The sequence below is a fragment of the Haliotis rubra genome, unplaced genomic scaffold, assembly GCF_003918875.1.
Source record: "Haliotis rubra isolate DU_JTF1 unplaced genomic scaffold, ASM391887v1 Scf1, whole genome shotgun sequence".
NCBI classification, from domain to species: domain Eukaryota; kingdom Metazoa; phylum Mollusca; class Gastropoda; order Lepetellida; family Haliotidae; genus Haliotis; species Haliotis rubra.
In genome coordinates, this window is record NW_025764891.1 from 338,087 (window position 1) to 359,344 (window position 21,258).

Genomic DNA, 21,258 nt, shown 5'->3' on the forward strand with positions numbered 1-21,258 from the left:
ACTGCTAGCATCATATTAATTCATCTCACGCGAGAACAGCTCCACCGCTAAACATATATTTCAGAATATAGTCTAGTCTGTCGTACAGACCCTGACACATTTATACCCAATATAGCCCATGCAAGTCTAGAATGTATGGCAAGTCTGGAGTATTTTTAATACAGTTTACTGCTGTATAATATGTTCATTTCAAAGACTAGATGTTAGTCCAAATATTGTCGCAACAATCCACAGAATGTAGCAGTAGATGTATTTTCTATCCTTTTCTGGTGAATATCGAATTTTAGAAAATAGAACTGGTTGACTGTGTCCAGCGTTGGCTGTTTGTCTAACAAAGGTCAAACAGTGACTAAGAATGTGACGTGTTGTGATATTTCATAGTCAGAAACTTGCTCAAAGTGGCGGCTAAACCGTCGCCATCGGCCACTACGCTTAAAGTACACTGTAACTCCCAGATCATGTCAACTCAACACAAGGAAAAAACAGCACTGTGCATATTTAAACAGACTCGTAAACACATTTGTGTTATGGAAGACACATGCTCATACTAATGCAACAGTAACCCTTGAACAAACAACAAACATTTGTCAGGTTGTCGATCTGAAATCATCACGCGCGATGTTTGTGTTGCTGCAGTAGTCAAGTGTCTCTGTTTCACGGTCATTGCGATGTTTTGAAACCCAATGGCGTGTTTGGTAAATAAAGGAAAAGGAGCGCGGTCCTCATGTTCCCCCCTGCGTTTACAATGACACGAGAAAGGAGGAATTATAGCATGGCTCCCTTTAACGCTGTGTTCTAGCCCTAAGATTATCTTAATCCATCATACAGCGTGTTACGGTGATCGTAGCGCTGGCATTCTGTACCGACCCTGGCTACTTCTGTGTCGTCGTACTCCGGTGTTCTTAACGTCAGCCTCTGGTCTGCTTGGTTCACAGGGGCGTGTCACGCTTAGAAACAGTATAAGTACTAGGATAGGGTCTATATACCTATGTCTTTCTAACGCTGTTTCTAAGCGTGACACGCCCCTGTGGCTTGGTTGACTTATCAGGTTGTTGGGCGGTGGGGTAGCCTAGTGGTTAAGGCCCGGGTTCGATTCCCCACATGTGCACAATGTGTGAAGCCCATTTCTGGTGTCCCCCGCCGTGATATTGCTAAAAGCGACGTAAAAACGATACTCACTCACTCATTTATTCACTCACACCCGTGAATCCAAACATCATTTCAATGTATATAAACATAACAGTATGTATTAACATATAAACGTTCTTTCCTTTCCCTCCCCAGATGAGTACGGAAAAAGTTGATGCCTCTCACGTTCTGATGAACGGTGAATGCCCCGGATGGAACGTCAACCTAGACCCTGCGTCATCGGACGGGTCATCGTCGACAGCGGACGCGGCTGATGAGAAGATGATGAAAAGGGAGACATGGACCAATAAGTTCGACTTCCTGTTAGCCTGTATAGGTTTCTCGGTCGGTTTAGGCAACGTTTGGAGATTCCCTTTTCTGTGTTACCGAAATGGGGGAGGTAAGCATCATATGACCTTACTTGACATTTCCTAATTTGTTTGGCCACCACGTGTCCAGTTGTGCGTTTCATTGCCAAAACCCATGCCCGAGAGGACTTCGAGTTAGAACAAGTTGCAGCCAACAGCCACATCACTATTCTTGCTCCAAGGCTGTACTGAATGCTAAGCCCATGGATGTATAGTAATTATATCCTTTATAAGAGACAAATCTAACTGACGGCCAAGGGCTCCAGTTTGTTATTTATATATCTTTTAGAAATTTTCATTTTAATATTAATTAGTACCTTAGAGATTTGTTCAAGTCTACCACAACAATTACAACATGTCCACATGCAACAGCTGATCTGTACCTTGTTGTGGAAATTGGGCGTGGCAGTCAACCTTGATGGGTTGTGTGTACTTTTACACCCATTATATATACTATGTACGTAATATGTTGAAGGTATTGATGCATGGTTGAATAATCTCTCTGTAAGCAATATTTAGCTGTTGATTGTGTATATTATTCATAAATGCAGCGCGAAGCATCACTGTCACCTTCACGCGCTTAGATTACATTTATCTGTTATTGTGTGTAAGGAGAGGAACCAGAGTTTGCCCAGAAGCAATACGGTTCCGGCACTTTTACAAAATAAATCTGTTTCTTTCAATGTCCTATGAACCAGCAGTGACGTCATCTGGTGACCATTCGTCCTGTCGAACTCATCCTTTGCCATTAGCTATGGCTTAGATAGTACCGATCAATATACACACAGCGCTAAAAGAGTAACCAATACCAACGGAAACTGGTAGAAACCGGTACTTTCCTGCGTATAGAATTATCCTGCCTTGGCGAAATCAGTTCTAAGAGACAGTTTTTGAAAAGGAGGGGATCTCGCCTCGGCTCACTTCTCCGGGTTTGGTCGTGACTTCAAATGATACAGCACAATTTCTTTTGAAGAAGCCCTACATTTCCGTATTGTTCCAGTTCTCGAGTCAATTATTTCGTAGTTTTAGAAAGATTAGGCTGGTATTCTTTGTAGCTCTGCTCATACGTCAATGTATTGGGCGATGCAATTAGCAGACTATAGGCGGCTGTGGGATTGGAATTCGTCCAAAAACCATTCTAAGAAAAGCTAGTAATTTAATTAATCTAACGTAGATGTTGCCAGCGCATCTTCTCTGAGATATTGCGCCTACGAGTGATTATTTGCCCCAATACCATTATCCAAAGACAATACATCCGCGTGACCCCAGGTGGGGATTTTGGGTAAGCTACCAGGAACCTAGGCTGGCCGTAAGGGGCTAATAAGTTGATAGGCGAGTCAGGCTTGGAGACTCGTTAGAATTTTTGACACTGCACCCTGACAACGTGGATCGAAGGTCACAGTGTTGATCACGGTTGCATGCATTAGTCGAGACACTTCCGATAACAGCGACGGTTGCATGCATTAGTCAAGACACTTCCGACAACAACGACTGTTGCATGCACTAGACCAGACACTTCTCATAACAGAGGCGGTTACATGCACTAGACGAGACACTTCCGATAAGAGAGACGGTTGCATGCTATAGACGAGACACTTCTAATACGAGACACTAGACCAGACACTAATCAGAGACGGTTGCATGCACAAGACAAGACACTTCTGATAACAGAGACGGTTGCATGCACAAGACAAGACACTTCCGATAACAGAGACGGTTGCATGCACTAGACCAGACACTTCTGATAACAGAGACGGTTGCATGCACTAGACCAGACACTTCTGATAACAGACGATTGCATGCACTAGACCAGACACTTCCGATAACAGAGACGGTTGCATGCACTAGACCAGATACTTCTAAAAACAGACGGTTGCATGCACTAGACCAGACACTTCTGATAACAGACGTTGGCATGCACTAGACCAGACACTTCTGATAACAGAGACGGTTGCATGCACTAGACCAGACACTTCCGATGACTCCGACGGCAACATGCACTAGACCAGACACTTGCGATGACATGGGCGACCCACGAGACTCAGTAATTGCTGCAGAAGAATCGATTCTCTTATTTGCCGATGGTTCGGCGTTTTTGCAGTCATGTGAATTTCGAGTGGTTCCAAGTTACTGATGCCTGGATCGATCGGTTTTGTAACTAGCGGTGACTTATATGCGAGTTAAATACATGTTCGGGAACACGGTGTCCTGTGGGGAGCGCCTTGGCTGCATACCAAATATGAGACAAGATCTGGACAAATAGAACATTTGTTGACATGCATTCCTTTGTCTACACACACGTGACACATATCATAGGTGCTTTGTTTATTTATACACTGACTTTGTTTACAAACACACGCACACTCACCTAATTTACAGCCAATCTTCGTTCGGGTTATATTAGTCAGTTATTGCATCACCCAACAACAATAGTGGTTCTCTATTCTAAACAGGTTCTCTGTACAGACGCTTTGGAATTCGTACAAGTGTTTATTTTTGCAGTAATCGGAAGAAAACACTCCATGTCCGTCACCTTGAACTATTGGACAAAAACGACAAAGAGCTATCCTGTTTTGTAGTTGGTAGTCACTGGGTGATAACTGATGCTCCTCCAAGCTCTAAAACTGGGATACATTTTTAAGACTTGTCCACATGACTATTTGGACCTTTTATCACTAGTCCTGGAAGTTTGTTGGTAGTTTTACTGGAACAACACAAAATTCTGTGTTCAGTTAAATTTATTCTGTTCTGATTAGATGCAAAATTGAAGCATGGTGAAGTGCTTCTGAATTATATACCCCTAACTCCTGACTGGAGGACCGCCACCATTGGTTTTTACTTTTCCACAGTACAATTTAATTCTTTGGGCTGGTGGACTAACAAAGGATTTCAGATTCTGATACCAATCCTTCCCTGTTCGTATTAAAACACCAGCGCCGACACTGATATAATATGTTTGTATTTTGTATATACATGTACTGACTCCCTCGGTTCAAGTAACTATTCTCCTTTATCACCTTGAGTTATCCCCCTTGTTGACACCAGAATCCAATGATTGTAGCTTCTTGGTTTTTTTTACCTTATCCTGTTACCACACAGGTCTGATACGTGCATCACTTGGGTTGTCCTCCCCATAAAGGGGACACGCCTTGATATACCGGAATACTGTTAAATGCAACTCTCTTGCTCTTTACCTATTAAATGTCCATGTATGTGTTTTATGGTTTTGTGTTGTTATGTAGGTGTTGTTTTATTCCAGGTGCTTTTCTCATCCCCTACTTCATTGCTGTTGTTCTCGGAGGTATTCCGGTATTTTTCCTTGAGGTGACCCTTGGACAATTCATGTCCGAAGGTGGCATCGGGCCATGGAAAATCTGCCCTCTCTTCCAAGGTAAGACATGGCTTCTCTCGCTTTTAGTTAATGGGCATATTTTAAGCATATTCGTATTCTCAAGGAAACGTTTGCATAGAGGCGTATGATCTCGACTTGGTGGTGCAATATTGCAGGACAGGTCTATGTGTGTCACTCCCGTGGATCCCCACGTGACGGACCTAGGCACCGTTTAAAAGTGTCATCACACAACTCTCCTTTCCATTCATGTGGAGTCTGTGGTAATAATTGTGACGCCACATGCTTATGTATGCCATCCTCTTTAAGACCTATCACAATGATTCTGACGTCACATTGATCCGTTGATACATCCTCGTTGAGACAGGATAACTGACGTTATCCCATTTGGTAGTTTACCACTGCCTAAGACAAAGTGGTTTTCCTAAATAATAAGAAGTCTGATGCTGATGGTGCTTTTCCCATCATGATGTCATGACACCCAAAGGTCATGCTGACCATGTCGACCACGACAAAGCTGAAATATTGCTTCCTAAGGCTCTCCTTCAACATGGTATCCCTGAACCTATGTGTAATGAGTACGGCGGTACTCAGATGCTGACGATGTTGACGTCGACCACGTCTCCTCCCCGCAGGTATCGGCTACGCCAGCACTGTTATCGTGTTCTTGTTGAACTGCGACTACAACATCATCCTTACATGGGCGTTCTATTACCTCTTCTCCTCCTTCACGGCCCGATTGCCATGGTCACATTGTGAGAACGAATGGAACTCGGCTAACTGTTCCACTTTCCGAAGACATCCAAATACGTCGGATTCCGGGAACTCCACGGAAACGATGTTCAATGAATCGGTTGCTAACAGCAGCTACAGCGTCTATAGCAACTTGACGGCTGGGGTTTCCGGGAAACTGGCACCACTGATGGATCCAGTAACAGAGTTCTGGGAGTAAGTAATATAATTTTCTTTTCTATGATTAATTGACATATACCAAAAAATATGAATACATTTCGCTATAACGCCGTCTCACTTTTAGGGGATAGTTAACCTTCCTTTGGCATATTTATCATATATTTTGACTTTCTTGCACCACAATTCTCAGCTTTCAGGGTTTTAATGAGGTAAGGAGTCTTTAGAAAAACAACGTTTTATTTTAGTCGCTTATGTTTCTGTTTTTGTTTACGTTCATGAGTGTTCTATATTAAGATACCATATTGGCATATGTCAATAACTTCCCAAAGATACAATGCAGGACTTTCACGTGAATTTATTCAATAAATGTATATTTGAAACTTCCTTATTACAAATTTTACGGATCAAACATACAAATGAAAATTAATTAGCGTCAGGGATTTTTGGGTAAACAATGCGATTTATCATCCCAGCTTGTACCTTAGTCGAAGCATTGTATCGTTATCAGTTCGGCATTTCTCGGTAGTAGTCGATAAACTCTGTGCTATTTCGATGATCACTGAAGCATCAACTTGAACATATTTCCACGTCATACTTACAAAACCACATGAATTTTTACAGATTCGTATTTTGGGTGTCCTTTTGTTAGTTTCAATAGATTTGTACCTGTAACTAGCTTCAAGTTGTTGTTTCGTCACGGGCCGTTTGATACACGAAAACTACCGAGATTTACCGAACACTGATTGTACCTGTAATATGTTTCCATAGTGATCTGTTTGAGTTCCTTGTTGTTTTCTTCAAGTACTGTTGATAGTGTGGGATTTTAGTTTGATATACATGGACATACAACAGATATATCTGTTGATATATCTGATTTCCAGGGAAGTTATTGTCATAATGGCCACAGACTATGTTTATTCATATCCTGCCACTGCAATAATGACTAAGATTACTACTATACGTTCCACTGTGCATTATAGCAACATCATGTCTTTACTGCTATTTTTCTATTTTCACTTCTTTGATTAAACATTGGCTTGAATCGCCGTTACTTATTGAATAATATGACATCATTATTATGTATTTTGTACACAAATGTTCATACGTTTATATCATATATATATTAGACGAGCTATGCTCAAAGCACATATGCAGCCACTGCGTATATAGAATTAACATTATAATATGTATTTGATGGAAATTCAATTGTATGCTATTCAATTTATCAAATGTAAGCTATGCTGAGATGTGCTTTGACCATAGCGTATCAAATATATATCACTATCATATTGTACGAAAGAACTGTTTGATTGTCAAGAGGGCTTGTGTTACACTTATGTTTTCACTAGTTATTTGTTTATTTTGGTAATCAAGAAATAATTAAGATCAACACCTAGTCTTTACATATACCACACAAATTGTTTCAAAAATTCCAAAGGAATATTATAATTCTAATTTGGATTTTCGTTTAAATTGTGCAAGATTGATTTTTTTATCTTTCACGTTTGATTTAAATGCTTTCTACTAGAACCTTTGTAAAATTGTTTATTTATTTCCATGCCAATTCAAGCTGTTTTCACTAACTAAGAGAAAATATATTCTGTTCCTTCTGCAAGCCTGCATAGAGTGAGTCATCTAGGATACTGATGTTGGACATTGTCCTTTTAGTGTAATTATCTGTGCTGTCGAAACCACCAGCGGCAAATCTTCATCAACGCTTTACATCTATCGGTGAACAGCACATTCTCATCAGAGCCGGTACCTCTGCTCAGAAGTTTACGGGTTTTGATGGACATATGTATTGTGTATATTACTTTTATGAGACTTGAAGAGTGATTTTATAACTATTAGGGTGTCTGTGCTACAAGCCTGCACCAACGGCCCAGCTAGTTTGGGGTAAAAGACGTTAGGTTATCTCCCCTTGTGGGTGTAACCGACACGGTCCGTGCTTACAGCTAATGTGCATCGTGCAATACCTTCATGATACAATACATTGTACAAAAGTAATCGATTCTTTTTAGCAGGTTTGGATTTAAGTTTGTTGGGCATTTAGTAGATATCCAAGAACCGACAATGAATTATCTCCCCTTACAGGCATTGCTTCTGCCCACTTCCTGTCAATGGATTGTGGAAGCCATGTTTGGTAGTTGAGTGGAGTGGGTCACAACATTACACCCGACCAGTTAACGATGGCCGCACTCGGTCCGGGCCCGATGGGAAAGCCCTCCTGGCGCTCCCTGACGGCTGTTCGTGACTGGTCGGCTTCCCCATAGGAGGGTGGCTGAGTAGGAACTTGTTATAGAGAACTCTTCAACAGACAATTACTGCAAGTCAACATCTTAACCTACACTTTTGCCAAAGCAATAAATTTTGGAGTGCGGTTCAAAACCATCTTTAATCATAAACAGGTGAAAAATTAGGAAAATAATAATCTCCGCAAAAGTAGACTTCAGATTGACGATCTCTCACTCTAAGCCGCCATTTTGAAATAAGGCAAAACTAACCCTGCCCTGTGCATGGAACGCCGTGTCTCAGGGGCAGAGTATTTAAACAGCCACTGTAGTGTAGCACTTTCTTCAGGCGCAAAGTCCTGCTTCTCTCCAACGATGTCGGTTCACCTGGCAGCATCAAGTGGGACCTGGCCCTCTGTTTGCTTCTGGCATGGATCGTCGTGTATTTCTGCATATGGAAGGGCATAAAATCCTCCGGAAAGGTGATCACTCACTCGCAGTGAGCGTGTGAAAGCTAGCTCATATTGCCCAATCTCTTGTTTAGGTCGTCGGGCTACCTTTAGAATTTGACCTTGACCTACACGAGCTGTGGTGTCGTAGAATAACGGGAAACAGTGTAGAACACGCCTCTTCTTCCATTCATTAATTCTCATTTACTATGGCGTGGGTAAGCTCATCGTGAAATTTGAAAACAGACTTCCATTATTTTCCCCTATTGCGCTGACAATCAGTTTCAAAAGGTTCAGTTTCCTGAAATGGGGAATTTGACAGTAACGAATGGAAATGAAACTTGTAATTACCTTGTTGTTCCACAGACACCACCAATTTAGATACTCCATAATCTAAACTATCGTTTCATATATCGAGTCCCTTCCCCTAATGGCTAACGTAGTTTGTTTTGCAGCAATGACTTTGTAGAATTTCTTGAGAACTGCTCTTTTTTCCTTTCTTCTGTTGCTAGGTTATGTATTTCACTGCAACCAGTCCGTACGTCCTTATGTTGGTGCTGTTAATCCGTGGAGTAACGCTAGAGGGCGCTGTAGATGGTCTGAAATACTATCTGCTTCCTGATTGGAACAGGCTGTGGGACACTCAGGTAAGGACCTTATTGCTGGACACTTGTATATACAGAAGAGATCTGATATTGCTACTTAAAGCCTGAAACTTAGATACTTACTTATGCAACTTAATGCAAGTTAGGGTACTATGATAATACTATATTAATATGATCGAATCCGCTATTTGCTGTATTACTATATTACTATATTAATTTGACAGACTCGTCCATTTTACTATTATTACAGTAATATGAAAGAATGGGACGATCCTTAACTTTTGTAGCGTAGTATATACTAGGTGTATATAGTATTCTATGAAAGATCAAGTTCATTACTTGGTACTAAAATTAAGACATTAGGATTAAAACAAATTATTATATACTTCTGTAGTAAAATATTCAAGTGGATACTTTGAAGTGAGTGTGGGGCTGGACTCCAACTTGTGCTCTAGTTTGCTCTTGCCTATTTACCACGGAAGCGGTGAACGTGTCGAGTGTATAGATTTGGTTTTCATGTGACCATTCTGACTCCTGCTCTATAAATGCGTATGGTTATGTGGTGATCTTGATCTAAGAGAATGTATGTTTTGTTCTCCGGGGTGATACGAATACCGTATGCTTTGTCCAGTATCTCGAGGTTTTCTGTCTTGACATGCTCATGATGTTTTTATCAAACCTTTTAAATGCAGATTTGACTAGTTTATTATATGTTCCCTAACTACAAGTATCTTGGCAATAATACATTAGCATCCTCAAGTTGGCGACAGTATTCCTGCTATAGATTTAAGTCCTTGAATCTAATGAACACGGCAATGTAATTGCCTCTGTTGATTTGCTTGGTGCTATTATGGAATAACGTGTGGTTGCCCACTAAAATAACTTCCCTCATTATAGGACTGCAGATATGTCTTGACAATACATATGATTCATGATTATTCCCAATGGAGAACACACTGTACATGTTCAGTCGATGTTTTCTGCATATGCAGAAACGATTAATCAAATATGAGGTTGCATCTAATTTTGTCAGCTAACTGTCTGCATAAAGTCTGAGTAAATTGCCACAAGATAAGAAGGAATGTTTATTACTAGTAGGAATGAGATCGTGTGGACGCTAATGACGTAAATAACATGGCGTAACGGTTTTCAGTGTTTCTAATGAGGAAAGGTTGAAGATAATAAATACTGCACGACATTGTTCGAACCAATTTCTATGTCATCACAATTATTTCTTCTTTGGACTTTCCAAAATCGTTTTAATTAACAAAACACCACACGGAAATATTCACAATGAGTCTACACAATGACATCCCTCGCTGAATGTTGTCAAGTATTATCTCGGCCGAGTCGGTACATTAGGGTGTTTTTTCCCTCCGCTTTGCGGTATTGAATGTCTCGCGTTTCTATTTTGTCGTCTGCTGTTTCTGCAAACGCAGCAGACGACTTGAGCAGACGACAACAGCGCGCAGACGATCGGCAATTGACAGTTAGCTCCCGGGAAAGTCGCAGTGGAAATTTCCACTTACAAAAGGGCGGATTTTATGGAAAATACTAAATAGGACGCAGGCAAACTGTGAAATCGATAAAGCCGCGGTAGGAGAAGGTCGGCTGTTGTATGTTCTCCGGTTTGTCACAGATGCTCGAACCTGATAAATATATCCGCTGCGATTGTAGTAGATCGATATAATAATCCGTTTTGTTGACAAGATAGTCGGTTACCACACAGCAAAATATCATGACTACAGTTTGCCGCTCTGTACAAGAGTCGGCCGGCTTGCTCCACTCGCCACTGGCAACCTCCAACAACGCCGTCTAATCGATCATGTTTGAAGAGAATATGTTGATCGATGCGAAAATCCGTTTAATCTGAGCAGATGTGTTTATATGGATTCAACATCACGGAATGTAGGCTATAAGTCGAGGTTACTATTTTGTTCAGTTTCTCGGATATTTTGCGAAAGATACTGTAACGCTGTGTGATCGGGACGATACAAACATGATATGACCCTTTTGCAAATGTACCCCACCTGAAATTGACATTATTCCTGACGTATATGGCAAGATTGGATCTGGAATACAAACTTACTTTGCTAAGATTCACCAACCGCCAAATCATTTAGTTATAGTTAAGAATATGAAGCAGCTTAAAGCACGATCGAAAGTTTCAAATTATATTAAATGACACAATCATATCAATCAATTTGTGTACAGTGGGAAACAGGTTTCAATAGTCCAATTCGTTCTATTCATAACTGATAAACGCAATGAAATATAGAAGTGTTCCCTGCATCAACTGTATATCGAATGATGAGTTCGTAAAGCAAAAAGCACAATAAGTAGATCTAACATACCATCTGACGTTGTTCCAACTGATATACGATGCAAGTCCCATATGTTCTCGTCACGTATGAGAAAGGAGAGGCATCAATTATATAGGATACCTTTTTAATGCTAACATCTGCAGCCATGCGTCAGATAATATTTCGCCGTCATGTTTCGTATATTCAAAGACTGACAGTAACACTGGCTTACGAAAGAAAAACTGAACTTTGAAAAATAATTGAATCCTTTTTACAGATAACCTTAATGATTCGTATGGATGCTGAAGTATCTGAATGGATGTAGTCATGCTACAAAGCAAGATGATAGAGTGAGCTCTGCTGGGTGTTATGTTTCCATGTAACAGAGGTCACCTTCAGTGGTGGTATGTGAAGATCGATAAGTCTTTTGGAAACAGTGTTACGGAGACACGATGGGTAACTGCTTCCCTGGGTTCTCCAAGTGAAGAAGCTATAACAGACCTTATATCGATTCTAAACACTTCTATTTCATAAAACTGTGTAGGTGTTCTACTGTGTTGTTATGCCTACTTATTCATGATGTTTCAGCAGGTTATATCCCGAGTTAACAATGCTATTTTCCTACGACTGTTACAGGTGTGGGTGGATGCTGGAACGCAGATCTTCTTCTCATATTCCATCTCTTTGGGAACACTCACTGCTCTGGGGTCCTACAACAAGTTCCACCATAACGCCTGGAGGTGAGTTATAGGGAAGAGTTGCCCCGCTTAGCCGTTTCAGGATCCGATTATAGTTTTTCATATTTTGTCAGCATCGTACATGCTAGGGCTACTTATCCCTTTGTCCCATTCGGCTGACATGTGATGTAACTGAAACACTTGTCAAATCCCTGCCTCAGTCACAGTAGCTGATAGGGGTGTACGTAAGATGATTGTCCACATCTTCATGTACTGCCTAGTTGGAACGTACCAATGAGTGACCTTTCTAATTATCAGTGAATCCTGATGGATCAGTGTTCATGCTGTCAACCACTGTTTTGTCCCAGGCCCGATACAGGGCGTTGTGACATCTCTGTAATTTTGTTGAATGCAAAAACATGAACTCATATTCAACATCATGACCATCATTGTCATCATCTCCCTCATCTACTTCATGTTCTAAAGTAGTGTTTTCCGCTTCCAGGGATACTATATGTTTTGCCTTGGTGAACAGCGTCACCAGTTTCCTGGCTGGGTTTGTCATCTTCTCAGTGTTGGGATTCATGGCGTTTAAACAGGGCGTATCTGTCGAAGATGTTGCAGAGTCGGGTATGTCCACAAACGTCGTTCATGATGCCATAAAATGATAATATCATAATATCACAGCTTCTGACCTGTTGAATGGGTAACACATTGACAACCAAAGCTTGTCATTACACAAGGGGAGTTCTAATATTGTAGACATGACAGACGCGTAGGGCCGTATGTTCGAATCTGATATTAGCTCTGATTATACTTCTGGTGTTTTTCGCACCAAATGCAAAGCCTATGACCTTCATTCTATAATTCCACGCCATGCTAACAGCAATACATCCTTTAGTGTCAAATAAAGGTTAATTTATCTCGTGGATAGATTTTTATCTTTCAAGGTAGAAAACGGACATATGACTGTTCACATATGTGAAAAGTGAAGATATAATACTTACTGGAAAAAAAACATTTCAATAACACCAGAACGGAACAAATACATAGACCCAACATCGTGTTGTATGTAGACGCGTTCGACGAATTGTGTATAACAGATGGTATTTTTAGAATATTTGATTAGGTAAACGTGATAGTCTCGGTGTGTGTAGGGCGCCAGCTGCAAACTGATGATTATATAGCCTGCAATATTGGGTTCTTTCCTGCGCAGTTACATATTCCCTAACAAATAGTTACCACGTACTTCCACGTTTTACCTTCAGACAGGTGAAAAACAAGCCATTATTTCTATTTCCATAACAGCAACCATGATCGATGTAAATGCTAGTATGATAAATACGAGATAATGCAAAAATGTAAGCGTGTGTGTATGAAACAAACGAAAACGCATTTCGATGGCGGTTTTTGATGATCATTCAGGTGGGTGTGTTTGTGCGTGCGTGCGTGCGTGTGTGTGTGTTTATTGCGTTAGATCAGATCCAGAGAACACTTGTTAAGCTAATTGTGAATACCTGCAGAAATTAGATTTTTGTTATGGCCGTTTAAGGGATCATGGTGTAGGTGTTTTCCCATTGGGAATATATAACAGTAAATGAGGATGATGCTTGAAATAACAGAACATGAAGGTGAGGTAATTAGGAACATCTGTGTAAATATGTTCCTGTCTTTCAAGTTGTTATTCTGGGGAAGTTTGGCTCATTTAACTGCACTTTGTATTATATATACCTCTCAACATTTGCAAAGTACCACATATTTAGATATTTTGGTTCTCAGCAAATTGTGAGTAGAAGTTTGAAATCATGCTTGGCATGTTAAGTTGTCGGAAATTACAAACAAATGATAATTGCCTCTTTCACGTTTTTTACATTTTTTTATTTTTCATTATTTGCCTGTTATAACAATTTTCTTTCTTTTTTCAAATTGGAAACATCATTTCATGAATTTATACACCATACTCTACATGATTGGCATGATAACCAGATAAACATATTTGACTGCGCTGGAAGCTTTGCATACAGAGACTCTAGTAAGGCCACCTTTATTCAAAGGGCCTCCACATTACAAATCCGATATAAGATACAATGTAAAGTTGTTTTTCCGCTGATATGTTGTTTATGGAGGTGTACAATTATACTCAATCACAACATTTTGAAGACCTTACCACGAAGCAAGTGATGAGTTGGCAGTTTTGTTTCACAGGTCCCGGCCTTGCTTTCATTGCTTACCCCGAGGCTGTTGCACAGATGCCTGTTGCCCCTCTCTGGTCCTGTCTGTTCTTTGTGATGATCATCCTTCTCGGTCTTGACAGCCAGGTGAGCTTCAGCTTCACATTAATACCGTGAACGGTGGAAATAAATAACACGAAAGAGGCCTTTCACTAGTCTTAGTTGAAGCTTGAAGGTCGTCATGAAGTATCATTGTTCCGGAGTTTAGTGTGTTCCAGGATAGCATATCCCACCAACTTATACGTACTTATATATACATATGATAGTACTGTAGCAAATATGTTGCATAATTTTGAGTACATTATATATGACTGCATTTTTAAGGTTAACAAGGAAATTTACAAATCACATATTGTATTTTACTTATTTAAAATGTGTTCTTTCTAGCGTCTTGATTTACTTTGCGCAGTTTGTTGGCGTGGAGGGCTTTGTGACGGCTGTGGTAGATATGTTCCCCCATTTCCTGAGACAGGGACACAGGAGAGAGATATTCATCGCCTGTGTGTGTACAATGTCCTTCTTCATCGGACTCTCAATGGTCACTGAGGTACGTACTAGCCTCCACTTACCCTCAGATTAATCCTGTCATTTCTCCAGTTCCCAAAATAAAATGTTTACTAAAATTTATTTCAGGTTATTTCAACAAGACATTAAAACTTCCCAAGTTAATTCATAGACATAAAGCCCCATTAAGAACATTTTATATTTGGCAACAAATTAATCCATCTGACAAAAAGAATTCCAAACAGTTTTTCTCTTGGTTACAAAATTCCAAATTATATTTTCGGCAGAAAGGAATAAACGTAAGGCACCGCAGTCGCCAGTTTTCATGAATGGAAATTTGACCTTTGAATAAAATGGGGGGTGGTTATGATGCTGTTCAACATGATTTTTCTGCTCTGGAACGTCCAGTATTTCAGCCCTCTTACTGTCAACTGACCCATGATACCCGCACCTTTGCAGGGCGGGATGTATGTCTTTCAGTTGTTCGACTACTACTCAGCCAGCAGAATTGTGCTCGTTGTGGCTTTCTTCGAGTGCATCGTGGTCGCTTATATTTACGGTATGTTAAACAGGCAGGTACAGGTTGTATGTCCTACCCGACTGAGGGTTGCTCCCATGACCGGAAGGAAATACGGGATGCTCCCTCTGCCGGACAGTTACTTCCTCTTGCGTGATGCTTATCCCAATCTGAGCATGCGCATTTCCAGAGATAGAGTGTGCCTGAGTAAACGTAGGAAACATTCAACGTAAGATGCCCACTAGAGCCGACAGGCTTAGAAGAACACGTAATCACCATGGCAACCATTGTTCACAAAGATCCGCCATTGATGCGCCCACGACCTTGACCTTTCCGGGAGTCAGATGAGGGATGTGTTAGACGGAGGGATACCATCAAACGCCGGCTTTGTAGAACCTTCCAACTAGCACCAAGGCCTTCTCACTCTGAACACTCGGGCCCTCCCTTTCCCAACCCCCCAACATTTGACTGAAATGCACAAGCAGCATCTCTGAAATGTTCGTATCTTCACACGGAATTTCTTCTGGAAAATGTTATAAATATAATCAATTTTACCACTTGATTCGGTTAATAGTATGAGTATACGAGAATATTTGGTACGTATTTGTACAAATTAAGAAGGACTTCTGTGAAGAAAACGGACATTTTGGAAGATTTATTCCCGTTTTTCGTAGGCTCTGGAAATGCTCATCAGTCCAGTTACTAAAGGGAGACATTGTACATCACGTGTATAGAGAGATTCATTCAATTCTTGTCCATCGCTGAAGTGCCATACAGTGTTCTATGTGCATGTACAGTAGTCATAGTAATTTTAATGCAACTTGATCCTCGTTGGGAGACCATTTCAAAATTCACTTAACACATCATGATTAGTTTTCTTAATGCTTTTGGAGACGGAAAAGGATTCCGATTGAGAAGCGGTACATCTAATTCAAAAATCTTTTTTATATATCATCATTAGCGTTTTGGTGTCGGAGTAAAAGCATTACAAAAAGATTGGAAACTTGAAACAAATTATAAATTGTTAGACAAGAAGTATGGAAATTTGTTCAGTACAAAGGCTGATCTGGAGTTAAAAAATGTCTGGGAAAATATATAGAACAAAACTGGTTTTTGATGATGACAATGTAAGGACAATTCGCAATCAGAAGTCTCACTCTAGGTCCTTCTCCAAGCCCATTCGGTTTTGGCCAACAACTTAATAACACTCTAAATCACGGAGAGGTCTTCATTACGTCACTGATTTAACAGTTAACATATCATGATAGTCATTACCCTTCTCCATCATCTCCGCTTGGCCCATGATGAATGAGACTTTAAACAGAGATTTGGGAGCCCAATATTCAACAATTTGTCACAATCTAGGACGTACTTCATGGCATGGAAGCATTAAGTCAACGAAATTGTTGATTTCTGACAACATAGTTCGCATTTTTCGCATTTTCGCATTTTGATGTACATCCTTGTGAATATCCATACGCGATCGCATTCACTTCGCATTGTAATGTATTCTGGTTATTTAGAAATGTCAATAAAGCATAAAGTCATTGTTTGCAGTGACTCAGGACTGGTTTAGTGTTTAGAATAAGGAGGTCAGCATTGGTCTCCAAATCAACGAAATTTGTCATCAAAATCCACGTTTTTGTATTTCAGGAATTTTTATATAAAAATGTAAAATAATGGTAACCACGAGCTTTGAATGTTTGCTTTTGTGTTGACATTTGCTGTTCTAGAGTTGTGTCTCAGTTTAAGTATATTTGCATGGACTACACTTTTTTGTTTGACTAATTGTTTTTTCTTGGTTTTTAACAGTCTCTGTTATGAACACATATCACAACACTACGCGCTTTTTATTTCCAAGGATGACTTTTCTTCTGATCATACTAATTTGAGATATTGGTATATATTTTTCTAACCAAATCATCGCGAAAATACACAGCATTGCTGGATCATTTTTTAAAGTATGTATCCATCCGCTGAATAATAGTATACGCCGCGGGATTTATCGCCGTGACATGGAAGTTTCATTTTCTGCTTGTTTGGTTGTTTCAGGAGTGAACAGGTTTTATGATAACCTTCAAATGATGCTGGGCTTTTATCTGAACCCCTTCATGAAAATCTGTTGGATGTTCCTGACTCCAGCCTTTACTCTGGTAAGTCTATGGGTAGTGGGTGGTACCCTAGTGGCTAAAGTGCTCGCCCGGAAAATTCCTAAAACATGCGTAATACCATATACAATTAATTAACAGATAGATCTTTTGGGGATAGAAAGGGGCAGTGAGGTAGCCTTTTGGTTAAAGTGTTTGCTCGTGACGCCAAAGAGATGGTTCGATTCCCAGTGTTTGTACATTGCGGGTTCAGTGTGTGAAATCCATTTCTGATGTCCACCGACGTGATATTGCCGGAATATTGCTAAAAGTGGTGTAAAACCACACACCCCACAACCTTCCACTCTGGATGGAAAGTGGGTATTAGGTTGTCCAAGGGAATTCAGAAATGTAGAGCCAGTGAATTACATGGAGGACAAAATGTCAGAAGTATTATGGCTACAGTGTTCAACCTTCCCAGCCCACGTTTGCTGTCAGAATGATGGAATCTCAGTGGTGATGAATTGTAACATTGTCATTTCGTGATGCATCCTACATCGATGATTGAAATTAATCCATTATACTGTTCTCGTTCTGTCCTCGATCAGCGCATAGGTTCAACTGATTATTAATATGCAACGTCTTCAAGGATGATCGCGTCAAAACGGTGGCTGTAACCACATCTCATTTGGTAGTAGGGGCGGTGGGGTAGCCTAGTGGTTAAAGCGTTCGCTCTTCACGCCAAGACCCGGGTTCGATTCCCACATGGGTACAATGTGTGAAGCCCATTTCTGGTGTCCCCCGCCGTGATATTGCTGATTATTGCTAAAAGCGGATAAAACCTGATTCACTCACTCACAGTCATTATGATAGTCAGACCCTTTATTTCCTTTGTAGAACGTTACCTGCAATTCCTGTTTGCAAAAGGACACTAAATGTGTTTGCACAATGTCTGGCAGATAGTGTAGCATCGACCACACTTGACATGCCTTGTACAAACTATCGACCACATGTTTGTCTAGCAGAGCGATGGAATTGAACATATCAGACTTTTAAGTTGAATAGTGCTCATGTATTTTCACTCAGCCCTATTCCGAGTGGCTCGGGTGCTGATGGTGGTGCCATTATAAGAAATATATATCTTACTGGCTTCTTCTGATCTTCAGGTGATCTTCATCATGGGTGCCATCACGTATTCAGAGCTGATCTACGAGAGGAAGACCGTCAATTACGTCTACCCCAACTGGGCCATCGCAGTGGGCTGGATGATGGCCTCATCTTCTATCATCTTCATTCCTGGAGTCATGATCTTCAAAATTCTCACAGCCAAGGGAACGTTTATGGAGGTACGGAGAAGTGACAGCGTATACATTTCTTTGGTTAAAATATTTGAACAATTAAATTACGGATGTCACACCCCATTCTTTCATCCCGCCCAGACGTTCTTGTGAAACTGTTACTATTACAGTAATATATTCAACACTCCCCAAAAGGTGAAAGACCCCCTCCCACCCAGATTTCTCTTTGCTATAGTTATCCCTCATGGAACGACCAATCAACAAGACTTATATGAAAGAGTCAGAATGTCCTTAAGTTTTCAAGAGTAGTACACGAAACGATGTACCAGTGTGTTTCATTATGTGTGAGAGTTCCAGTAGATAAAGTACACAAATAAAAGTAAAACAGTGTCATGGGATAAATATTTAAAATGAATCACTTTTCTTGCAGCGATTGTCCAATCTTACCAGACCCAGGCTGAGGAGGTACCAGATTCGTGAAAATGAAGATCTTGCCAAAATCGATATTATCGATGATATATACCAAAACACCAACAATGTGAGTTCTAGCATCGCCGGCGAACAGATACAGGTGACGATGAGCCTTTTAAAGGAACCCGCAGGAACTGACGATTGTGAGAAAAACCCAAGTTTGTTTGGTTCCAGTACAGTCACAGACTCTAAACACACGATACAGAGCTAATGTTCAAAAGTGATAGCACGTGTTACAAACTCATGATTGATGACGTCATGCATGACGTCACATCCGCCGGTGGTGTAGACAGCTTAGGAACTCATTGCCGTTAAGAATTACAATTCCTGTTTAACACCTGTCAACAAAATATCATTATTTGACAAAACACCTTCTGTACTTTCAAAGTACTGTCGCACTGCAACGAAGTTCATTGAAAGAAGAGAATCTTGAAAAAAAGTCTTTTGTTGCCAAAACATTGTGATTCAAAACAACCGTGTCCTTAAATTTGTTAATTTTGCTGCAGAAATATTGTCATATTTACTCTCGCTGGCTGTAAGTAATTTTGCTTGTATATGCAAATATTGTAAATAATTATTGCAGAAACAATCAGGTATTCCGATCCACTTAGAAGAAAATTACCAGCTTGACAGGTGTTCGCCAGTCTAGCTATTTGTTTCCAACAAAGGAGACTTCTCACAGACGCTAGCTAGTCGCTCTGCTATTCCAGCGTGACTAGTAGGTCATCCACCGGCTACACATGTATTATGACACCGCCATCTACTAGTCTTTAATGTCACGTGATGTAACAAATCTGTGCGTCACGTGATAAGCTGAGTGCATGAATATTCATATGAATATTCTCTCCGTCACCAAGCCATCGCAGCTAAGTCCGCCAAAGGGAGACAACTCGGGCGAGACTTTTGGGAGGTACAAATTATTTGAATTCGGCTGTAAATTTTGTACAAAGTATTCATGTCGCTGTTTTTTTATTTTGTAAAAAATGAAGGATTTATTTAAAAGCAAAAGTTCGATTTGGAACGATGTGATATCACTTGGAAACTAGATGCATGATAAATTGCAATACATTTGAATTCAGCGTTCTTCATTGTTAATATCATCAAAACCAAATGAGTTTGGCTGTCTTTGTATCATCTAGACTATCGTGTTCACCAATGTTTGACCAATTGTCTCAGATTTTGGAACCTAGTATTCGATTACCTACAAAGAAGACATTTGAACACAGATGTAATGCAGACGCATATCAGTTTCACGAGGGCAAAGCAGGACATTTTTATACCGTTGTTATTGTTGAAACGAACAAAGATTTTATTTTTCTTTAAAATGTTTCGGACATTTGATCTGAAGTTCAACCCTAGCAAAATTTTGTAGTTTAACTTAAGGAAGAATGCATATTCAGGCTTCAAAATTTAAAGCGATACATTCTCATTCATTTAATATTTTTGCATTTTTAGATATTTCTAGAACGAACAAACGAAACAAACATCTGGAGAGTGATATATTTTAGCTTTTCTTTTTACGAATGTGACTGTTTTATTTGATAAAAAGTTGAACTTTTACGCTTTCTGTGTTTTGTATTTGTTCAAAGTACACCCTTAGTGCGGAATGATTACATTCGCTGGGAATTCATCAACACTTACTTCCATATGCTGTAACTGCCATCTCCCATAGATAAGGCAAATGTCTCACTGGCTATCTTACTGCACGAATGGAGGTGGTAATTAAAGTTACACAGTGGAAAAGGCCCATAGCCAAATGTGGAATATTACGAATAGAATGGCAGTATATACACTTTCGCAGGGTAGTAGCTTGGTTGTTTACATCTGTAGACTACTATATCAATAGAGAGGGACGGTTGGACAGTGTCACTATTGTGTAAAGACACAATGGTGGTACTACAGTGTCTCCATATATTATTGTACAAGGATGGTAGTACAGTGTCTCCATACACTATTGTATACAGAGACAAGGATGGTAGTACAGTGTCCCCATACACTATTGTATACAGAGACAAGTGTGGTAGTACAGTGTCTCCATACACTATTGTATACAGAGACAAGGATGGTAGAACAGTGTCTCCATACACTATTGTATACAGATACAAGAGAGTACAGTGTCTCCAGGATA

At 40.2% G+C, this 21,258-nt stretch overlaps 1 protein-coding gene across 3 annotated transcripts in view; it reads left to right on the top strand.

Annotated features, from left to right (window-relative positions):
- Positions 1-20,690, top strand: part of LOC124277639 (sodium- and chloride-dependent GABA transporter 2-like) — a 45,414-nt gene extending 24,724 nt beyond the window's left edge. For all 3 annotated transcript variants that reach the window (XM_046715025.1, XM_046714355.1, XM_046713691.1), the window contains exons 2-14: positions 1,285-1,528; positions 4,756-4,887; positions 5,481-5,793; positions 8,338-8,470; positions 8,950-9,084; positions 11,982-12,085; positions 12,528-12,652; positions 14,228-14,340; positions 14,663-14,800; positions 15,217-15,316; positions 17,327-17,427; positions 18,528-18,707; positions 19,090-20,690. In XM_046715025.1, coding sequence (XP_046570981.1) covers positions 1,285-1,528; positions 4,756-4,887; positions 5,481-5,793; positions 8,338-8,470; positions 8,950-9,084; positions 11,982-12,085; positions 12,528-12,652; positions 14,228-14,340; positions 14,663-14,800; positions 15,217-15,316; positions 17,327-17,427; positions 18,528-18,707; positions 19,090-19,341 — 2,070 coding nt within the window. In that variant the 3' untranslated portion in view covers positions 19,342-20,690. The remainder of the gene's footprint in view (positions 1-1,284; positions 1,529-4,755; positions 4,888-5,480; positions 5,794-8,337; positions 8,471-8,949; positions 9,085-11,981; positions 12,086-12,527; positions 12,653-14,227; positions 14,341-14,662; positions 14,801-15,216; positions 15,317-17,326; positions 17,428-18,527; positions 18,708-19,089) is intronic.
- The last annotated feature ends 568 nt before the right edge of the window (positions 20,691-21,258 follow it).